Genomic DNA, 23572 nt, shown 5'->3' with positions numbered 1-23572 from the left:
AAAATTACTCCCAAATTTTAAATTCTACCTATTCAGCATGTTCTAGGAAACCTTATATGTAATTCTGTTTCTAGAGATTTTCCTATTCTGAAAGTTTCGTGCAAATGAAATCATATGCTCTATGACCTTTCTGAGACCATTTGTTTTAGTTAGCATACTATGCTTTTAATGTTAGATGATAAACTTTAATTATGAAGTTTCATTCAGATTGTAGCATCAGTACTGCAGTCCTTTTTATTGTGGAAAATACTCCATTATAGGAATATACCAAATTTTAGTTTTTCATTTATCACTTCATAAACATTTGGGTTATTGCACTCCTATTTGACCATTATCAATAATGCTTCTATCAAAGTTCTTGTACGGATTTCTTTGTGGGTGTTTTCAGCCTTGTTGGTACATAGTTAGGAATGGACCTGCTGGTTCAGATGGTTAATTCCATATTTAACCTTGAGAGGAACTACCACACTGTTTTCCATAGAGGCTATAGTATTTCATAACCCAAATTATGATTAAGAAAAGTATTTTCTGGATCTGGAGATATAGTCCAGTGCCTAAGACATTTGCCTTGCACCTGGCCAATCCTGGTTCTATTCCTGGCACCTTATAAAGTCTCCTGAGTCCCTCCAAAAATTTTCCCTAAGCACAGAGCTTGGGATAAGCCCTTAATAGAGCGGGGTGTCACCACACCCTCTAAAAAATAACTATAATTATACAAGACTATATCTTTTGATAGCTTTCATTTTATCTGATTCAAACTTTACTTGTATATGTATACTTTTAATGATTTTTAAATTTCTGTTTGAAATATATTTCCTGAATTGAATTTTTTTCTTAGAATCCATGTTTTAAAAATTAAAGTTGTAAGGGTCTTCCCAAATAATTTTTAATGATATTATTTTAGGGCAATAAAATAGAACTCAACTATGTTTGGTTTTTAAACCTATACTCTTAAATTTTTGCTTAATATAACTTTTTTGACCCCTATCAGACATATAACAATGCATAGTTTTAATCAATATAGTTGTTGTTTATTCTGTAACTTCTTTGTTCTGTTAATTTTTCTTTTCTTCCATTTTTCCCCCCCTTCTGGATATTCTACCTTGTGATTACAAAGAGGAATTCCTGACTTATCTAGAACACTACCAGCTAACTATTCCAATAAGGGTTGATCAAAATGGAGCTTTTCTCAGCTTTACTGTGAAAAATGACAAACATTCCAGGAGAAGACGGAGTATGGACCCTATTGATCCACAGCAGACAGTACCTAAGTTATTTTTTAAACTTTCAGCCTATGGCAAGCACTTTCACCTAAACTTGACTCTCAACACAGATTTTGTATCCAAACATTTTACAGTAGAATACTGGGGGAAAGATGGACCCAAGTGGAAACATGATTTTTTAGACAACTGTCATTACACAGGATACTTGCAAGATCAACGTAGTACAACTAGAGTGGCTTTAAGCAACTGTGTTGGGTTGGTAAGTAGATGTTATCACTTTCAATTTCTTATGGAGAAATAAATTTACAGTGTAAACGTCTTTTCACATACATTATATATTACATATAATCTATATTAGTAAGGTAGTAACATTATAATTTAATAAAAAAAGTTTTGCTGCCTTAGATTTTGAGAATCTTTTCCATAATGTTTGCATTGATTTTTCAAATTAAGCATAGAATTAAAAGGCTAATATTATTGGTAGAATAATAAATAAAACCCCATGTTACTTTTTGATTTTGTCCTTTTAAATGTGACATTTTATTTATTGAGGTGGTAACAATGGTTAAAAAAGTGTACATGTTTGTGTTTTAGGGATACACTAAATTCACATTTACCTTGCCATCCCCACCATCAGTGCAAGTGTCTCTCCACCATAGTCCATAGACTCCTTCCTGTCCACCAAACCCATTCCTCCAATCCTGCCTTGGTAACCTCATTTCTGTTGTCAGAGTTGAAGGTTTTGCTTTCATTGGACATTGTACATTCTCTTGCTATGTTTATTAATTTTTTTGTAAAGGCTTCTCCTAAGCAGAAGTACATGGGGCTCAGGGCCCACAATCCCATTGATTGCAGGCTAATCAATCTGTGTGGGCTGATGGTTCAGTGATAAGGTTTTGTGACGAGGAGCTTGGTGACCCATTCATTGCCAGGAACAGAACCGCCCTGGACTCCATCTATATACCAGACATGAGCTCCAGCCCTTTGAGCTATCTCGCTGACACTTGTTATTTGTGTTTTCGTTTATTTGTTTTGGAACAACAGCTGATGGGATTAGCAGCTACTCCTGGCATGTTGCTCAGGAGTCATTCCTTGATCTGGTACTTGGTGCTTGCGGGCCTGTGGTTCTGTATATCTAACCTGGACCTTCCACATGCAAAACATGTGCACTAAAGCCAGCTTCCGGGTTTTCTTGAAACAGCATCTTTATGCCAATATTTCTTTATGAAATTGTTGTTCCCTTCATTTTTCCAATAATAGATAATAAACCTTGCATTACTTTAAAATATATTAAAGATTATAGGATGTGTGCTGGGCATTTGCATCCATTTTGTATGTACAAACGGTATATACAGAGCTAAGGGATGCACATAGTAATGGTGGCAGAAGGAAATATATTCCTCCACTGCTTTTCCAGGCTGATGCAGATGTGCCATTAATACTTAATTTGTGTAAAAAATGTAATCGTTTTGATGTTCAAACCATTTTTATTTTTGCTTGTTTGTTTTTTGGTGCTAAACATGGCTATGTTCTGCGTTTACTCCTGGCTCTGCACTCAGGGAATCACTCCTCACAGTGCTTGGGGGACTATATTTAATCTTATTTAAAACAATTGAAATGGAATTGAACTGGCTGTGGGTAATTGAAGATAATTAAGATTTCTCTTTTTGAGAAAGGAGAGAGCATATGGTTTTTACTAGTTGTGAGGAGAGGCAGTGAACTGCTGGATTGGAGATAGAGTGATTTTGATATAATAAATGTGAAAAATAAATTAAAGATATCTAGTTGGGTTTTGGGAAATATTTCTCTGAAATATTAAAATTACTTAATTCTGAAAAGAAGCAATAAAAGTCATGCATAGAATAACTCCTTATTGTATAGTGAAAGATTTTTTTTTGAGGAGTCAAAAGCCAGAATAAGGTTGAAAATGGAAATGGAATCTTTTGCATATTTAAGTGGCTAGCAGATTGTCACCTCTCTTTCATCCTCTCAGACTTTGCCTTATTTTTCTTTCCTTCTGTTTATTAATACCTTTCTCCTTTGTTTTCTATTAAAATTTCAGGCTCAGTGTTAACTGATTTTGATTTTGATTACTTAATTAAGGTGTGGTCGGCTTACCAATGAACAGTATACTTGTTTAGACTAATGTCATATTTTAGTTTGCTTTATATTTAGGCCATTTAAAAAATATATAGGTTTTATTATTCTTAGGCTTTTCTTTCTTTTTTCTTCTTTTGGTTTTTGTACCCACAACTAGCTGTGCTTTAGGCTTACTCCTGGTTCTGTGCTCAGGGATTATTCCTGGCAGTTCTAAGGAGATCATATATGGTGTCTGGGATTGAACCAGGGTCAGCTGAGTGCAAGGCAAGTGCCTTAACCACTGTGTTATTTCTCTGGCCCTGTGTTCTGGGGTTTCTAGTTACTTTTTCATACTTATTTATTTATTTTTCTTACAGAGAAAATTAATTTTTCTACCAAGGACCATCATTTCTAGTTCTTTATTAACTATTACTTGGTTTTTATTCCATTCTTCTTTGGAGACATTTTACGTTGGAGTCTACTGGTTAATTAATTTCTTGAGCAACTGCACACCTCTCATCTTGGGATTTCTTTTTTCCTAGGTTAGTTCTACATCTTCTTCTTTCTGAGTTTACGTTGGAGAACATCTTCAAGTAATTTCCTCAGAAAAGGTGCCTGAGAAGTAAAATTTCTGAGTCCTTGCTTATTTGAAAGTGACTTTATGTTGCCCTCATGTTTGATTAATAATTTAGCTGGATGTGGAATTCTGGGTTCAAAAATCATTTTTCAGGATGGTGGAATTGGGAAAGGGAAATAGAAGCATCAAATTCATACATTAATTTTATACCTTAGTAGAAGTTGTAAATATCTACCTTTTTCCATTGATTCGTTTTAGGTGGTAGGTAGATAAAAATCTACTCTTCTTTTTTTTCTGTTTTATATTAAAATTTATTTTCCTGAACGAAAGTGATATAATCATCTCTGAGTCTTCCCTGTTTGAAGAATTTCATAAATAGGTGGCAAACTGCAGGAATTTAAATCCTGTTTTGAAATTCAGTGGCACTTTTAACTTAAGGAGCCTTCTTCAAACTAGAGAAATTAAACAAATAATTCCTTACAATATTCTCTTACTGTCTCATCCCCCTTCCTATAATTTCTTCTCTACTTCTGTCCTCTCCCTCTTTCCCGTGTGCTTCTCTTTTATCATTCCAAGTTCTATGAGATTGTCCTAGTTTGTCTTATTTTCTTCCTTTTATTTTAAAACAAGTTGTATCTCTAACTTTTGAGGGGAGCCTCTCTAGCTGTGCTCAGGAGCCCAGCAATACTTAGCCTGGCAGTGCCCAATGGCTTGGTGCTGGATCCCAGGGGACTTCAGGGTCACCACAGCTACACCTTGCCAGTGCTTGGGGGCTCAGGTATTACAGGGGGTTGAACCTGGGGCTTTATCATCAAAAGCATGTGCTCCGTCCCTTTGCTCTATCTCCCTGGAGCAGCCATATTTCTAATTTTCAAGAGATCTTTGTCTGATTATCCTTTTCTTTATATTATGTTCTTATGCATGAGAGTAACTTTATTTTAAATCCTCTGATATACTAACGACTATATTTGTTAGAAAAGATAGTTATGACTTTAGTTATGTCCATAGTTGATTTTCTATTTTTTCTAATATATTCACCCACTCACCATAAATTTAGAAAACACCTAAAGGAAAATGAAAAGAGAATACTGACATTCGAGGGATAAGATTTCCAGGCAGAAATTTCCCAGTACAAAAGTCTGATTTGAGAATATATGTAAAGCAGCAAGTAAAATGTATAGTTAGAGCTTAGTCAAAGAGATGAGCATAAAAGAAAGCAGAAAGGTAGATGTTAGGTTTAAAAGGATACAGGACAAAATTAGTGATGATGCCGATTTTTGACACCTAAAATAATAGAAGTTAGCAGCCACCAATGAGAAACACTCAGATGTTAATTAAGATGAAAAGGATAAGAGAAGTAGATTGAGGGGATAGTATATAAGTTCAATTGTTCACACTAACAATTGAATATAAACTCAAGATATTATATAGGATGCCAAATCTGCAAGTCCGGAGTAAAGGAGAGAGATGAGTATTATGACATTTAAAAATTGGTATAATTATCAATATATAGATGACATTTAAAGTCAAAAAGGGATATACAATTTCTTAGAGGTGTATAGATAAAATAAATAGAAGTCTAATGATTGAGTCCATTGTATTCCAATGAGTAGAAAAGGTCAGAATGATGTGGGTGAGAATGTGAAAGAAAAAGAGCAAGAAAGTTGATGATAAAGAGAAAAATACATGAGAAGCAAGAGAATATGGTGGAGTCCAAAGATGAGTAGGACTGAAAACTGGCCATTGCATTGATCATTGAAGCTATTAAGTGATCTTGACAAAGGCAGATTTCATGAAGCCACTGTGAAGTTTGGAAGAAAAGAAAAAATCTGATTGGAGTGACTCTAAGAAGGGATGGGAGAGAAAAAGAGTATAGAGTCAATTATTTTAAAAATCTTTGGAGGATGGAGATGTAGCTCAATGACTGGGGTACATGTTTTGCATGTGGCAATGCTGGGTTTGACCCCTGGCACTGCAAATGCTCCTTTGAGCTCTGCCTGAACCATCTTCCAAGCACAGACCCAGGAATAGCTCCTGAGCACCACTTAGTGTGCTCCGGGCCCCCCACCCCCCTTCAAGTAAAAAATAAATAAAAATCTGAACCAATAACAAAAAGAAAATTTTGGAAGAGCAAGAAATGATCGTTGTTCCATGAAGAAGTCGATATGAGAGGAAGTTTTGTTTTATCTGATGAAGATGGGAATAATTTTGTAGAAAGAAAGTAAATCTTTTTTTTTCCAGAGGAAAATTTTTTTTCTGAAGCACAGATATTTTATTTAGGAAATATGAATGGTCAAGAAAAGGAAACATGGGGTTGGGGTGATAGCACAGAGGGTAGGGCATTTGCCTTGCATGCAGCTGACGGGGGTTCAATTCCAAGCATCCCATATGGTCCCCTGAGCATCTCCAGGGGTAATTCCTGAGTGCAGAGCCAGGAGTAACCCCTGTGCATCACCAGGTGTGACCCAAGTAGCAAAAAAAAAAAAAAAAAAAAAAAAAAAGAAAGAAAAGAAAACATGTAAACATGTTCCAGAGTGAAAGAAAACATGTTTCTTCAGAGAAAAAAGTTTCAGAAAATAAATATTCTACCATCCTTTCTCTTCCCTCCTTCCTTCCTTCCTTCCTTCCTTCCTTCCTTCCTTCCTTCCTTCCTTCCTTCCTTCCTTCCTTCCTTCCTTCCTTCCTTCCTCCCTCTCTCCTTCCCTTTCTTTCTTTCTTTCTTTCTTTCTTTCTTTCTTTCTTTCTTTCTTTCTTTCTTTCTTTCTTTCTTTCTTTCTTTCTTTCTTTCTTTCTTTCTTTCTTTCTTTCTTTCTTTCTGCCTTTTTTTCCTTTTCCTTTCTTTCTGCCTTTCTCTCTTCTTTCTTCCTCCCCCCTCCCTCTCTCCCTCCCTCCCTGTCTCTTTACTTCCTTCCCTCCCTCACTCCCTCCCTTCCTCCCTCCCTCCCTCCCTCCCTCCCTCCCTCCCTCCCTCCCTTCCTCCCTTCCTTCCTTCCTTCCTTCCTTCCTTCCTTCCTTCCTTCCTTCCTTCCTTCCTTCCTTCCTTCCTTCCTTCCTTTCTTCCTTCCTTCCTTCCTTCCTTTCTTCCTTCCTTCCTTTCTTCCTTCCCCTCCTTCCCTCCTTCCCTCTTTCCCCTTTCCTTTCTTCCCTCCCTCCCTTCATCCCTGTTCTTATTTGTACTCCTTCCTTCCTTCCTTCCTTCCTTCCTTCCTTCCTTCCTTCCTTCCTTCCTTCCTTCCTTCCTTCCTTCCTTCCTTCCTTCCTTCCTTCCTTCCTTCCTTCCTTCCTTCCTTCCCCTCCTTCCCTTCCCTCCTTCCTTCCTTCCTTCCTTCCTTCCTTCCTTCCTTCCTTCCTTCCTTCCTTCCTTCCTTCCTTCCTTCCTTCCTTCCTTCCTTCCTTTCTTCCTTCCCTCCTTTCCTTCCCTCCCTTCCTTCTTTCCTACAGAAGGGAAATTAGTGGGTGGGGGAAGGGGAGGGTGCTGGCTAGTGTGTGGCTGCCACACCTGGTGGTGCTGAGAACTTCTGATTTTTTGCTCAGGTATCACTCCTGGTGGGGCCCAGGAGACCATATGCAGTACCAGGGTTTGACCCGGTAGATTAACCTTGCACTGCTCTACTGTCTCTCTGGTCTCAAGAAGAGAAATTTCTTTACTTGTGTTTTTGATAGGAGATGCAGAATGAAATTACCTGCGTAAGTGGAATACCTTGTTCTTGGCAAGGAGGGTAGACAGTTTATAACAAGAAACAAAATAGCATGGGCGTGAGATTTGTGGTTGTAAGTACTTGTAGCACGTTGTGCTATATTATATATTGAAATGGAAGGTGGAGAAATGAGGAGATCAAAAGGAGAGGAGAAAATATGGAATATTTATCCAGAGTATTGGGAAAATGAGTGGACTAGAGAAACAAAGTATTATTACTGTGCAGTGTTAAAGGATCAGTTGATATTAGTGAAGATAAATTTAAAGTGATATTAATCAGCATCTTGGTGTTTTCTTCTGACTAGATGAAACTGTTAAGGATGAGAGTTCAGAGTGACTGAGTTGGATTTAATGAGAATTTCGATTCAGTAAAATAAGTTGAAGTAAAATATACAAAGAAATTGGAGATAGAATTGAAGTCAGTTTGGAAGGAAAGTGACCACAGGAAGTGAGGGAAGAAAATATTATAGTATCTGCACAATTATTGGTGGGCATCATAGAGCCAACGTTTAGAGTTGGGAAAGGAATAAAAGGAAACTATAAATTTAGATGATGACAAGTTTACAAATATTTGTATTGGTGAAATCTAGAACTTGAGTGGATGACTATAAAAGATAGTATAGGAGACAAAACATTTGGAGGAAGAAAGGTCAAGGAATTGAAAGGGCAGGGATTGGAACGTACCTGTGTCAGTAGCTCACAATCTGGTTCATAGGTAAGGGTCTGTGAATGGGAATGGGGAGAACTTGCATCTTGTTTTTACTAATTAAAGTTGAAATGAAACACTTCCTTCCATTATTTAACAACCCAATAAAGTTTGTTACCGATATTCACTTACACTTTGTCCCTAATAGAAATCATAGATATTTTTATATCATCTTACCCCTTTTTCAGATTTTTTCAAATATTTTTTACATTAATCATCTGTCACTGTCACTGTCATCCTCTTGCTCATTGATTTGCTCGAGCGGGCACCAGTAATGTCTCCATTGTGAGACTTGTTGTTACTGATTTTGGCATATGAAATACGCCATGGGTAGCTTGCCAGGCTCTGCTGTGCGGGCGAGATACTCTCGGTAGCTTGCTCTCCAAGAGGGGTGGAGGAATTGAACCTGGTTGGCTGCATGCAAGGCAAACACCCTACCGCTGTTCTATCATAATCCTCTGTATTAAATTATTATCTGAGGTACACCATAGATTTTTTATATACTATTTTGTTGGACAGGAGCGATAGCACAGCGGGTAGGGCATTTATCTTGCATGCAGCCGACCTGGGTTCAATTCCTCCATCCCTTTTGGAGAGTCCAGCAAGCTACCAAGAGTATCCCGCCCACATGGCAGAGACTGGCAAGCTACCCGTGGCGTATTCGATATGCCAAAAACAGTAACAACAAGTCTCATGATGGAGACGTTACTGGTACCCGCTCGAACAAATCAATAAACAATAGAAGGACAGTGCTACAGTGCTACTATTTTGTTAAGTTATCGTAGTAGTGCTGGGATTGGGCACATGCAAGGCAAGTGCCTTACACCTCTCTGATTTTGTTGGTTTTGGACGAAGGAGAGAGGGAGAAATATTTGGCAATGCCATCAAGTCAGATGTACACTGATCTTACTTCCAGGTCCAGTCTGAGGCACAGAGCAGGGAAAGCAGCCATCATTCATGTTGGCTTCAAGGAAGAAGTGCAATGCAGGAAGATACATGTTTCTGTTATAACAAGATGAAGTGGCCATTTATGGATGAGGCTAACGATCTAGGAGATTTTGTTGGTAACTCAGTTTAAATTTGAGAGGGCACAGGAGAAATGTTTTAAGCAGTGAAGGTGGGGATAAGGGAAGGGAGTGTAGAAGCTGGGATCAGAAAACATGATGTACACCATCACATGGGGAAATGAATTTAAAAGGTGGGACTTGCAGGGACAGGCAGGATGATAAAAGGGGACATATTGTTAATCTTGATGGTCCTGAGGAAAACACTGTAGAGCTGAGTGGGGATACTGAAGGTTGTGAGAGAACGGCTGTTGTAGCTACGTAGACTTCTGGGACCTTCACCAACTCAGGTCCTGATTATCTGACCTCCAATTGTGCCTTCAGCACTTTTCTTACACTCTTTTTTTTTGTTTGTTTGTTTTGGCCACATCCAGCAGTGCTCAGGGCTTACTTCTGGCTCTGTGGGTTAGAGATTATTCTTGGTCAGGCTTGGGGGACCATATGAGATGCCAGAGATCAAACCTAGTTGGCGGCATGTAAGCAAATGTCCTACTGCTGTACTATAACTCCAGCCACTCCAGCACTATTCTGATTTCATTATTACTTCTCCCCTTATACCCCTAATAGCTTCTTGGTATTCCACAAACCCTGTGAACACCTTATTTCCCTGCTGAGTTGGCATTTGCCATCCTGTCTTTGGTCAGCTCCCAAGATGTCTTGCTTGCCCTGTACTTTATCCAGGTTTCTAGATACTTATCACTTTATTGGAAAGGACATCCTAGCCACCCTAAGGATTTTATGGAGTTCCCTCGCTTCTGATTACCCTCTGTCCTCTTGTGTAGCTTTATTCCTCACTTTAACAGTTATCAACCTGATCTTCATTTACTATTCTAATTAATTCCTTTTCCCCCAGCTCTTTTCACCAGAATAGAAACTCCATATGGAGACAGAATTTTGTGTTTGGCTCTCTAAACATATTTGGTGAATGACTAAATGGAGTCATAACCAACACTTCGAGGATAGGGATATTATAATACAATGTTTCAGAATTGAAGACCAATGGAACAAGCTTGTTATTTAACTTTGGTCTGTTTCAGTATCTTCTATGAAAAGTGGAACTGTTAGCACTTGCTCCAAAGAATCATTGCTATTAAATGAGATAAAGTGTGCAAACATTGTAATAGAGTACACAACATGAAATCTCTGATTACTTTTCCCCAGTCTTCCCATTCTTGAAATGAAAGATTTTGTTTATTTAACAGAATTCTGTCTCTATTTCCCCCAAACAACCTGAGTTTCTTGTCTGGCATCTCCCAATATCCTTTCATCAATAGAACTTTTGATGTTTTAACTTTTCTTGGCAATATTCTAGCACCCCATTTTCTAAACTTTTTTTTAAAGGAAAGCTTCTTATATGTACCCTCTTTTCTGTAGGAACCACTTAAATTTGCTACCACATTGTTAATCTTGGTAAAATAATTTATGCATAAGTATTAATTTGTTTCATGAAAGATTGTGTTATTCCTCTCAGCATGTGTATTTAATTTAGGGACTGTTATCTTTAAAGTAAGCCAAACAATGGTGAAAATAAATGAAGTGGCTAAGGGCTGCTATTTTCGTTTTTATTTTTCCTATGTGCGTTTCTTAGCTCATTTCATGTAGGTGACTGCCTAGGTGACTGTCGGCTTCATCTCGAAATTAGAGCAGTTCTAATTATGTCTTATCTTTCTTTCCAAGCATGTGGTATTTAACATGAATTTTCCTAAACAGATTTATAGAGGTTTAGATTCAAAGGGATCTTAGAGATTATCTGGGCCAGGGGTTTTTAGTTTATTTCCCCTTCTTTTTTAAAGTGGCAAAACTTTTCTGAAAGTGTTATTTGGACACAATATATAGTAAAGTATAATAAAAGTACAGCTAATTCCCTAACCCTAGGAATCCAGGCTAGATAGGGTCTCTCTTTGTTGTCTGGGCTATCCCTGAGGGTCCTTCTATGGAACCCAGAGGTTCCCTAGAGTGCTGTTTCAAAACCACTAATTTACACCAACCCTTTCATTTTTCCAGCTAAGGAAATGCAACCAGAGAGTTTGTGTTTTATCCAGTGTTACAGGATAAATTAGTTGGATTAAGAGCAGTCCCCAAATGGGCCATTCTTAGAAAAACACATTGTTAGACAAGAATGAAAGTTCTTATATCTGATGCAGATAACTTTTACTATCTTCTATCTTAAATAGATCTTTATTTGTTGTGCATACTATATATGAGATACTGCTATGATCCCGATAAAAAGAAATATGAGAATAACCCTTTGCATTAAGTAAGTAAACATTGTCCTTCAGAAGATGAAACATGCAGCTGAAAAATTATGCCAAATTTATATATAGATTCAAGATTTGAGATATTTGCAAGGCAATGTGGAATTAATTTAAAAATGAATGATACCAATAATTAACTCTGGAGCTCAGAGAATAGTGAAGCTATTTTAGGTGGAACAAAGGAAGGTTTCAAGAGAAGCTGTGGGTGAGCTGAGTAGGACTTTGCCAAGCAAATAGGTGGAAAGTAATCTAATACTTTGACTAAGCACAGGGCTTTTTTTAATTATTGTTTCTTCACATCTATATCATATTGGAAAAGTTCTTTTGTTTTTTTTTGTGGGGGAGCACACCTGCCAGTGCTCAGGGCTAACTCCTGGTTCTGTGCTCAGGGATCACTCCTGGTAGACATAGGGACCATAGGAGTCCTAGGGATCAATCCTGGGTCAGCTACATGCAGTGCAAGCACCTTACCTGCTGTACTATCACCCTGGTCCCAATACTGGACAAATTCTTAATTTCTGAACCTGTTACTTCATCTGCAAAATGGAATGGGATATATTGTATGTATGTTGGTTAAAAATATGTTAAATAATGCAAATCATAAAATGGCATTTTTTGATTTACCACAGTAGAAATTTGTTTTTCCTTTACATCAATGTGTGCATTGGTGGCTTTCTACATGGCCACTCAGGGATCCTCCTTTCTTTTGGCATTCATCTTCCCTCAGTTTGGGGTCTGCTCCATTCAGTTGCAGTGGGAAAGAGAGCAAAGAGTTTTACTAAGAAGGCTTTCAGGAGTTGGACATGGAAGTAGTAATTTGCATTGGAAAGGACATAGGTCTCAGTGAAGACATACAGATCTCTGCTGCCAGTTGCTGGGAAAATTGGAGCCCACTCATGTAGGTGCCTGGCTTAGTACAGTGGATATCATGTAGAGGTATTTCAACATCCTTCTAAAGAATAGCAATGCTTATGTGCTTTACTGAAAACAGAAAGTTTACTACATTTCTATTTAAGTGTAATATTGGCACCTTTTTTGGGGGGAGGGGATCACATCTGGCAGTTCTAAGGGCTTACTCAGGATCTGTTCTGGCTAGGGCTCAGGGAACCATATGGAGTGCAGGGGATGGAACCCCATGTGGGTGGAGGGTTTGCCGTGTGCAAGGCAAGCACCCTACATGGTGGACTATCTCTCCAGCCCCTCCTTTTTTCTTTTTTTTTTAAAGTGGGTTATCATTTTATCTTTTACTTTTGGTGATAATGAGAAAATGTTTATCATGATTCTTCTGAATTCTTTTTCTTGTAGCATGGTGTTATTGCTACAGAAGATGAAGAGTATTTTATTGAACCATTAAAAAATACCACGGAGGATTCTAAACATTTCAGTTATGAAAATGGTCATCCTCATGTTATTTACAAAAAATCTACCCTTCAGCAGCGGCATCTGTTTGATCACTCTCATTGTGGGGTTTCAGGTAAGTCACGTGTGGCTTTTAGAAAATGTGTAGCATTGCTGCTCTTTTCCTTTTTGCAGGTTATTTTAAAAGGTAAACAGTGGGGCTGGAAAGATAGTGCCATGGGTGAGATGCTTGTTCAGTCCCCAGCAGTACATATGGTTTCCCAGGTACCACCAGGAGTGATTCCTGAGTACAGAGATAGGAGGAAAAGCCCTGAGCACCACCAGTTGTGTTCCAAACACAAAAACAAAAAAGGGAAAAGTAAACTGAAATTTGAGAGGGGAAAGTGATAATGCTCAGAATCATCTTAGAAGTTGGCACAACTCATTGAGAAGTCAATTTTCAAAGCATTTTTGAGGTCTTTAAAATATGTGCAAAACTTGAGTTTTTTTGTTTGTTTGTTTATTTGTTTGCTCATTTGGAAGAAAAAACTCACCTTTTATTTTCATACAAAAAAAACCCCGTTCCAACTTTCAGGCACAGGTATTTCATAATATTCTAGTCACTTTCACTAGTATCTTGTATTTATGCTAATGGTGAATCTAGAAATGTGACTAAGGCTTGAAAAGCTATAAGACAGCAGACAAATGCCTTGATAGGCTGTATGCTGTGGTAATGCCTGGTGGTGAGGACAGAGCTAGGCATTCAAGGTAAGGAAGTCTTTAAGAGAGGGCAGCTTTCTCTTCAATTAAGAAACGATCTGTCTCAACCTCTCTTGACTCTGAAGAATGAAGACACTGTGCCAGAGAGATGATACAGGGGTTACGGCCTTTTCCTTACATTCCACAGACTCTGTTTCAAATCCCCAGTCCTGCATAAGGCATGTGGGCCCCTGAACACTGCCAAGGGTCACTCTGACCATGGGGGAGGGGGTAACTTTTGGGTGGGCGGTGGCCTCTAGGCACTACCAGATGTGCCCCCCAAAAGAATAGAAAATAATTTAAGTTGTAAGAATTTCAAAAGATTTGACCAATATTTTTTTCACTGTATCACTGTATCACTGTCATCCTGTTGTTCATCAAAAAAGAAATGTAGTTTTTATCATTTTTTTCTCACTAATAATTTAGTCATAGCACTGTTGACAACTGGAGCATTAGCACAGCAAGTAAGGCATTTGCTTTGCATGCGGTTGACCCGGGTTCGATTCCTCTGTCCCTCTCAGAGAGCCCGGTAAGCTACTGAGAGTATCCCACCTGCACGGCAGAGCCTGGCAAGCTACCTGTGGCGTATTCAATATGCTAAAAACAGTAACAACAAGTCTCACAATGGAGATGTTACTGGTGCCCGCTTGAGCAAATCAATGAGAAACTGGACGACAGTACTATGACAGTGCTACATTTTTTTTAGTAAAAAAAATTGTTTTTATTGAAAGAAATTTAAAGAAACGTGAGGAAGAGGAAGAGAGAAATAGTGTTCAATAAAGAACTTTTGGTTCTCCAGAGGGGGAAAAAAGATAGGCTTTATATATAATTTCCCAAATGGTCTTGGTCTGGAGTTCTCTGTATACGTGAAAGATAATCTGAGTGTTATCACAGGGAAAACTTTGGATTCTTGATGGTCCTTTCACATTCTTCTTTTTTCATTTATGGATTTAGGCCACCTCAGGTAGTGCTCAGGACTTACTTCTCACTGTAGTCAGGGTTCACTCCTGGCGAGGTATGGGGGACCCTATGAGGATATCATTGATTTAACCTGGGTCAGCTGTATGCGAGACAAGAACCTTAACTGCTCCAGCTTGTAAACCCAATACTAAGTTGTAAATCACTAAGTTTGGGGAGTGGTTTGCTAAGCAGCTACAGGTAACCCGAAAACCAAGCTCCTGTTTTTGAATCCAACCCAGGTCAGCTCGTGTAAGGCAGATGTGCTGTACTATCTCTAGAGCCTGTTTCCTCTCATATTCTTACCATGACCTTTAGACTCTTCTAGTTTCTTCTTTTCTGAGGAGGTCCAGCCTTCTCAGGATGGTGCCATGTTAGTTTCTGCATGTGTGTGGTACCTTAGTTACTGCATCTCCAAAGAACTTGGGATTTGCATCTTAAAGGAAGGTGTTTCACCTGCCTTTGGGCTGCTCAGAGGTGAGCAATTTCTTCTTTAGTTTTATTATTTTTCCAAAAGCTCATTACCTGGACCCCCTATCTATCTATCCACCTGCAGCATTTGACCAATGATTCCTATTTTGTTTGTTTGTTTTGGGGCCACACCTGGTGTTGCTGGCAGTGGGTAGCTGGGGGACCATATGGGATGCTGGGGGGACAGAATATGGGTCAGCCTCACTGTATCCCTATACTATGACTCTGCTCCCTTGGCCAATGATTCTTTTCTTTTATTTTCCCCTGGCCAATGACTCTTACAGTCATTTCCATCTTTTATTTCTTAAAATTTCTCATTTCTACCAATGTAATTTTTATATTTATATCTGGATTTTTTTGGCCACACTCAGAGGTCTCAGGGCTTATTCCTCTGCCCTCAGGGGACCAGGAAGACTTCTGGGGACTAGATGGGGTGCCTGGGATCCAACCCCAGTCAGCTACTCACACACCTTACAAACTATCCTCTTTCTCTGGTCCCCAATGTAAGTTTTCAAAGAACAAGACTAAAGAAGTTACAAAAGTTGAGAGTATTTCTGCTTGAGTCAAGCATAATATATAAATTAATTGACTTTTCCTTATTAAGACTTATTGGAATGATATGAAATGGTCATTGAATATTGCTTTTAATTAAGTAGCTGGTAGCCTTAATTTTATTTGCATGATTAGATGAATGGCATTTTGTTTATTTTATTTGGATAATAAAATTATTTCAAAAGATTAAAGAACTTTATTTTCCAAATTAAGAAAAAAAACCTACCTGAAATGCTTGATTGCTTTTATTGCAGACCTCATAAGAAGTGACAAATCTTGGTGGCTGAATGGCACATCTTCTTTTCCTCCTTCATTTCCAATTAATGACACACATATCTACAACAGACAGAAGAGATCAGTAAGCATTGAGCGGTTTGTGGAGACATTAGTAGTGGCAGACAAAATGATGGTGGGCTACCATGGCCGCAAAGACATTGAACATTACATTTTGAGTGTGATGAATATTGTAAGTTTGATCTCTCTATATAATATTCTTATTTGATAGTTTTTTAAAAATAAAGGTCATGGATTTTTATTGTGAAGTAATAACTTAAATAATTTACTCATCTAGGACTGGTAATGTGGCCTAGTGGTAACTTTAATCTTGCAAATGTGAGAGGTTCCATCCCTGGCAACTTATAGTCTTGCAAATGCCTGGGTTCCATCCCTGGCAACACAAATGGACCAAAAGCAAAAAAGTGTCTTAGTCATTTAAAATGAGAAATATTTGATCTATTAATTTGATCTATATTAATATTTCAGCTCCATAGAAAATAAATTTAAAACTAACCTTACAGTTCATCTTCAGATTATCTGATCTTTTAAAATGGGTCATGTTGAATCTTGTTTAAGCGATTTTCTTAACTGAGATTTTAGCTAACCCTCTCAATTACTGTATTTAGTTGATCTGTAGGAGAAAATATTTTTTTAGTAGATGTAAACTTTTCACTGAAACATTGTGAGGGTAGATTTATAAAGAATTTGGGATTTTAAAATACCTTTTCATATACACAGTGATTATGTTCATGAAAATTGTTTTACCCTCTTAAAAATTATAGCAAATAATCAACCTATGATTTTTGTCTGACTTTGTGTCTTTTCTTATTTTCTGGAGGTCAGGTTGCCAAACTTTACCGTGATTCCAGTCTTGGAAACGTTGTGAATATTATAGTGGCCCGCTTAATTGTTCTCACAGAAGACCAGGTAAGAATTAGTTTATAAAATCTAAATATCTTAACAGTCTTTAGAATTACATACTGTAATATATTTTATTACTGCCTTTTAACAGAAGTTGTAGTTGAATACAAGTTTTGGTTCTAACCTTTAATTTTTAGACAAATTTTAAATATACTTGTATACTTCATATCATCTTAAAGCTGCTATGGATATTAGCTATATGTTTCAGTATAAAAATGTGTATTTGCATGGAGAACCTGGAAGTAATGGTTTTTGGTTGGTTTTATATGCTGATGATCACATATATTCATATTAACTGGAATTAGAATTGGTAAGACTATTAATTAACAAACTAAACTAACTCTAGGTCAGACATTACATAGTTAAAAATTGGCAAGAGTTTTTTTCCTAGAAATCACTGATTCCAATTATAGTTCCACTCTAGTCTTCAGAAATTTTAACAACTGACCTTAGTAATTTGTTTGGAACATTCCTGGTATGCATGTTGTATTGCAGCCAAACTTGGAGATAAACCACCATGCAGACAAGTCCCTCGATAGCTTCTGTAAATGGCAGAAGTCCATTCTCTCTCACCAAAGTGATGGAAACACCATTCCAGAAAATGGGATTGCCCACCACGATAATGCGGTTCTTATTACTAGGTATGGTTTGTTGCAAGTATTTTTCCTTTGTTGTGTTTGATGTAACTATATTTTACTTTATCTTAAGCATTTTTTTAGATAATGAATATAGAGGGACTGAAATAGTAATTTATTGTTCATTACTGAAAAGAATATGATATACTATTATTGTTTACATTAACTGAGTCAAACAAAGACAAGAGTTAGAGTTGATTTAGAATTTAATAACTATCTTTTCTTTACTATGCTGTTTATAGGAAAATTCATTCTAGATGTATGATTTGTTGGTTGAACAAGATACACAGTAAAAGCAAAAATTTAGAGTATCAGAATGAACTTTTTTGTTTGGCGGCCACATCTGGTGGTGCTCAGGATATACTTCTGGCTCTGTGCTCAGGGCTCACTCCTGGCAGTGCTTAGATGACTATAAATGGTATGAGGGATCAAACCCAGTTTGCAACCTGCAAGGCAAGTGTCCTATCCATTTGCTCCAACCCGCAGAATGAACTTGAAGAAAATGAAATAGTCATCAGTCTAGGTTGGAGATGATTATAACATTAATTATCCTTACCTATCTGAATAATCAAGGAAGGAGATCAGGAATTGCACAATTTGCTTAAAGAGCATTTAAACTAAGAAATATAAGAATAAAGATGCAAATTTTCTGTAATACATCAGATAGTTTATCTCTCATATACAATTATTACTTGATGATAATACAATACATATTTGTGTCTTTTACTGATTAAAGAAAACCAAATTAAGATTCATACATTAACTGGAAATATGTTTAAATGATTTAAATATGTGTTTTTATTTGCCTCTCTTTAGTGTTTTAAAAGTGAAAGTGAAATAATTTAATAAGTGAATAATAAGAAAAATGGAAACTTTGTTCTATTTTGGCTAAATGGAATAACCTTAATTTTTTTCATTATTTCTTTCCAAATGCAAGTTAGTATTTAATGCATACTTCACCTATGGTATATCTATCTGCAGTAAGCTCTATGGAGAGAGTATCAAGCATTTGGGGTCATAAATTCAAAATAGATAAATATAATGTTAAGTTAGTTTTAAAGTTTTCCCGTTTTGTAGAGTTAAAATTTGTTAGTTTACTCTTTAAAACAAGTTCACTTAAAATTTTTTGAAAATGGAATCACTTGGAAATACACTTGTATTTCTAAGTGATTTACAAAGTACAAAGTTGTTTATGGTTGAGCTTCAGTCATACAATGTTCCAAAAACCATTCCTTCATCAGATCACATTTCCTGCCACCAATGTCCCCAGTTTCCCGTCCATCCACCTTGCCCTGCTCATGCCTGCAGCCTGACTCTATGGCAGACACATCTCTCTCATCTCATCTCTGTCTCTGTCTCTCTCTATCTCTCTCTCCTGTTTTTCTTTTAGGCACTATGGTCTACAATACTATTACTGAAAGGATATTTTCCATATCACTTCACCTCCTTTCAGCACTCAGTTTTTGTCCAGAGCGATCATTTCCAATTATCATTGTTGGGGTTGGAGCAATAGCACAGCGGGTAGAGTGTTTGCCTTGCACACGGCCGACCCGGGTTCGATTCCCAGCATCCCATATGGTCCCCTGAGCACCGCTAGGGGTGATTCCTGAGTGCAAAGCCAGGAGTAACCCCTGAGCATCGCTAGGTGTGACCCAAAAAGAAAAAAAAAACCAAAAACCAAAAAACAAAAAACCAATTATCATCATCTGTCCTAACTACACTCCCCCTACCCTTTTGTGGCAAGCTTCCTATCATGGACCAGTCCTCCTGGCATCTACTGTCTCTGGGTATTATTCACTTATATATATATATATATATGTATATATATATTTAAATATTCTGCATATGAGTACAATCATTATTTTTTCTATTTTTTTTTTTGCTTTTTTTGCTTTTTGGGTCAGACCCGGCAATGCACAGGGGTTACTCCTGGCTTTGCACTCAGGAATTACCCCTGGCGGTGCTCAGGGGACCATATGGGATGCTGAATTGATCCCGGGTCGGCCGCATGCAAGGCAAACGCCCTACCCGCTGTACTACCGCTCTAGCCCCAAGTGCAATCATTCTGTGTTTGTCTCATTCTATGTGTGTCTTTCTCCCTCTGACTCATTTCATTTAGCATGATACTTTTCACGTCCATCCATGTATAAGAAAATTTTATGACTTCATTTTTCCTAACAGCTGCATAGTCTGTTAGGACTTGTACACTTATTTTAGATTTAATTTATTTGACATCAGTGTAATGATACCTGGTATCATTAAAAACCAAAAAGTTTCTAATGGAATGTTTGTTGAATAGAAATTATGTTGAATGCTTTTTGTATGTTTTTATCGTCATATGTATTGACATGTCAGTTTGATGGAGTCTACAGTTCCACAAAATTGAAAGTCTGGAATAGATCCTTAAATATATTACAGAAGTTCAAAAGTGTGGGCCAGAGAGTTATCTCAATGGTTTGGAGTGCATGCTTAGCATGTAGGAGGCCTGGGTTCAATTCTGGGTACTATATCATCCCCTGAGCACTATGGGAAATGTATACACATACACTAGGTATTGTGCAAATACAAAAACCTTTGTATAAAAATATATATGAATGTGGTTAGTGTGAATGAAATCACTAAGGTTATATATGATAAAATAATCACGGACATTTAAATTTGCTTCTGTATTTAAATTTATATGCGCTCCCTTCTTCAAATGATAATTCCCAGTAGTCTCCTGAGGTTTTATATTTTCACTACTGTATGTACTTTGATTTTTTAACTTTTGTATGAAATGACAGTTTACCAAGATTGTATATTTATAAGCAGTAGAGAAGTGAAATACATGTGCGCAATTAGTTACCCTCTCTTTGTAGTGGCTCAATCATTTAGTTCTCTGATCTGTTACTCTGAATTGGTTCAGATATTTATTTTTGCATTTTATTGTTCAATTCTTTATTTTTTTAGATTTTATTTTACTTATTTAGTTTTTTATTTTATTGAATCAACATGTGGAAAGTTACAAAGCTTTTAGGCTTAAGTCTCAGTTATACAATGCTCGAACACCCATCCCTTCACCAGTGCACATATTCCACCATGAATTGGTTCAGATTAAAAAATTTTTTTCAATAGATATTATTGAATATATATTATTATATTGTTGAATATATATTATTCAACATATATATCTATTATCTATTATATATGTGAGAACAATTACAATGCTTTCAGTTTTAAGTCTCAGTCATACAATGATCAAACACCCATCCCTTCACCAGTGCACATGTTCCACCACCAAGAACCCCAGTATACCCCCCTCTCACCCCCCACCCTGCCTGTGCGGCAGATGATTTTCACTTTACTTTGATTACATTCAATGTTTTGACAGAAAACCCACCATTATTATTTGGAATTTCCCTCTAACAATCAGATCTGCTGAAAGGCATCATTTGATAATTTGTTTTCTATTGCTGATAAAGAAGAGCATATGATGTCACGTGGCTGCAATAGTGACCGTGCCGTTTTGGATTTCTGGTATTTTAGTAATTAAGTCATGAGGGCTATCAGCCGGCAGCCGCTGTATTCCGAGATGGTTTGTGTGCCTCTGGGATCATGGCCGTTCAGGAGTGGAGGAGCCATTCGTGGACAGCAGCTTGGGGTCTCATCTGGGCGGGGAGCAGCGCAGTTTCTGCCCCACCATCCCGAGATTCCCCTGCATGCCCCGTCACAGCGAACTCGTACCTGTGTCTGATAGGCTCTGAAAGATGGCAGTCGCCATGCTGCCGGAAATGGGAAAGGCCAAGGGACAAAAACCCTTTCCCTCCCAGGGTGGCACGGGGCTGTGGCTTAGTTCACAGTCTAGGAACATTTGTGCTAGAAGTTGCTGGGTTCTGAAATTGGTTTGTGTGTTCTCTGGGATCATGGCTGATCCCAGAGCGGAGGAGCCGTTCGTGGGCTTTTTTTTTTTTTTTTTTACTTTTTTGCCGTTATAATTTCTTGCTTGATTTCTACCTCAAGTCATTTTAGATTGGGTGTGGGTACTAAAGGTTAGAAAAATCACTTGTTGGGATAGCATAGAATAACATTTGTAGTGTTCATAAAATCTCTTTTAGTCTAAAAGCCTACAATTATCATTTCATTTTTAAGGCCACAGTAAGTTATTTAAATGAAAATACCATTTCTAGAATTCAGGTTTTATTGTTGTTGGGATGATTATGCATTGTGATGAAGTTTAAATCACCAGTATTTGACACTTTCTTATATAATTTTTTTAATCTTTTAAAAAAGTTTTATTGACTCACCGTGAGATAGTGACAAGCTTTTATGTCTGAGTTGCAATCACACAATGATCAAACACCCATCCCTCCACCAGTGCACATTTCCCACCAACAATATCCCCAGTATAACCCCACTCTCTCACCCTCCCCCTACCTGCATGGCAGACAATTTTCCCTATACTTTCTTTACTTATGGGCATTATTGTTTGCAATGCAGGTACTGGGAAGTTATCATGCTTGCTCCTTTATCAACTATCAGCACACATCTCCCACCCCAACCGATTGACTTGTGTGACATGTTTTAATCATACTGCTACTTTCAGTAAAAATAATTATGAGAATTTCATATATGCTTTCATGTTAACGTTCAAAATTTCAGCACTTATTAATAAATTAAGTTTGTGACTCAACTGTTTAGAGGCAAGATCATGATTTATGTTTATTTGAAATGTCAGCTCACTAGGGAGAAAGCATAACAGCTTTTTTGAGAAATCCAGAGAAAAATCAATGTGTGTTTATCCCCAGTGGACCAGATTTTGTCCTGGGGATATAAATGTTTTAAGCAGAGACTTTTTGAAATTGTAGTACTTAATAATTGTCATTTTTGAAAAAAATTATGAAAATTCAAAATATTATATTCCTGATTAAATTATATTTCATTGTTTCATTTTATTGATTTAAGTGGGTAATAAACTAGGGCCAGAGGTATAGCACAGCAAGTAGAGTGCTTGCCTTGAATGTATCTGACCTGGGTTTAATTCCTGGCATTCCATATGGTCCCCCAAGTAATTCCTGAGTGCAGAGCTAGGAGTAACTCCTGAGCATTATTGGGTATAACCCCATAAATAAATAAGCTAAACCTTGTGACTACATAAAAAATTATAAATGTAATGGTATTATCCAATATCAATATATCAATTAATCAATTAATGTCAAAACATTAATACTGTTTTATATATGCATTTAAATTTTATGCATTTACATTCATTTTGATATGTAAATATATTATCTATCACATATCACCCAGCATTAGCTAATTAAAATGTTTCATGTATGTCACTGTCACTGTCATCCTGTTGTTCATCGATTTGCTCGAGCGGGCACCAGTAACATCTCCATTGTGAAACTTGTCACTGTTTTTGGCATATCAAATACTCCACTGGTAGCTACTGGACAATAAAGTCATATCTGCTAGAGTATATAATGTGAAGCTGGAGAGATAATAAGTATAGGAGTTACAGCACATGCCTTGATTATGGCGCCCCTCAGTTTGCTCCCTTATTCCATATAGTCCCCTGAGCTACGCTGGGTACAGCCTTGGAATGTCACTAGATGTGGTGTAAGAGGTACTCTGAGCACTTCGAAGAATAACCTAGGTAATCCCCAGTATGGCAAGGCATGAACAGAACTGCATCCTCAGAGCCTCATATTGAACTGCTCACCTGGGTGGCAGGAATCATCAAGAGGGGTCCAGGGCCTCCTGACCACCACTTGGGAGACAACTTGCCTTCTCCCTCACTTCCTCCCCTCTGCCAGAAAAATGGGTACAAATATGATATAAGTATTTATTGTGAATTGATCATCAAATAAATGAACACAAAGAATTTAAGAAGGTAAACAGGAATGTGGCTACAATCTTTAAAGAGTTACACAGTTGGGACCAAAGCCTGACCAGGTTCAATCCCCAGCATTGCGTATGATCCCTGAAGCTTTCCAGGAGTGATCCCTGAGCACAGAGCCAAGAGTACACCCTGAGTACCACCAGGCGTGGCAAAGCCAATAAATAATCACATTTTTAGAAAC

General features: G+C 37.5%; 1 protein-coding gene across 1 annotated transcript in view; it reads left to right on the top strand.

Annotated features, from left to right (window-relative positions):
• The window catches only part of ADAMTS6 (ADAM metallopeptidase with thrombospondin type 1 motif 6), a 264427-nt gene that overhangs the window by 10044 nt on the left and 230811 nt on the right, over window positions 1-23572 (top strand). The window contains exons 3-7 of the mRNA XM_004608478.2: window positions 1118-1482; window positions 12907-13075; window positions 15933-16144; window positions 16798-16881; window positions 17371-17516. Of these exons, the coding sequence (XP_004608535.1) occupies window positions 1118-1482; window positions 12907-13075; window positions 15933-16144; window positions 16798-16881; window positions 17371-17516 (976 nt within the window). The remainder of the gene's footprint in view (window positions 1-1117; window positions 1483-12906; window positions 13076-15932; window positions 16145-16797; window positions 16882-17370; window positions 17517-23572) is intronic.

This window comes from Sorex araneus, chromosome 1, assembly GCF_027595985.1.
Source record: "Sorex araneus isolate mSorAra2 chromosome 1, mSorAra2.pri, whole genome shotgun sequence".
Lineage (NCBI taxonomy): Eukaryota > Metazoa > Chordata > Mammalia > Eulipotyphla > Soricidae > Sorex > Sorex araneus.
This window is presented reverse-complemented; position numbering and strand designations above follow the sequence as displayed.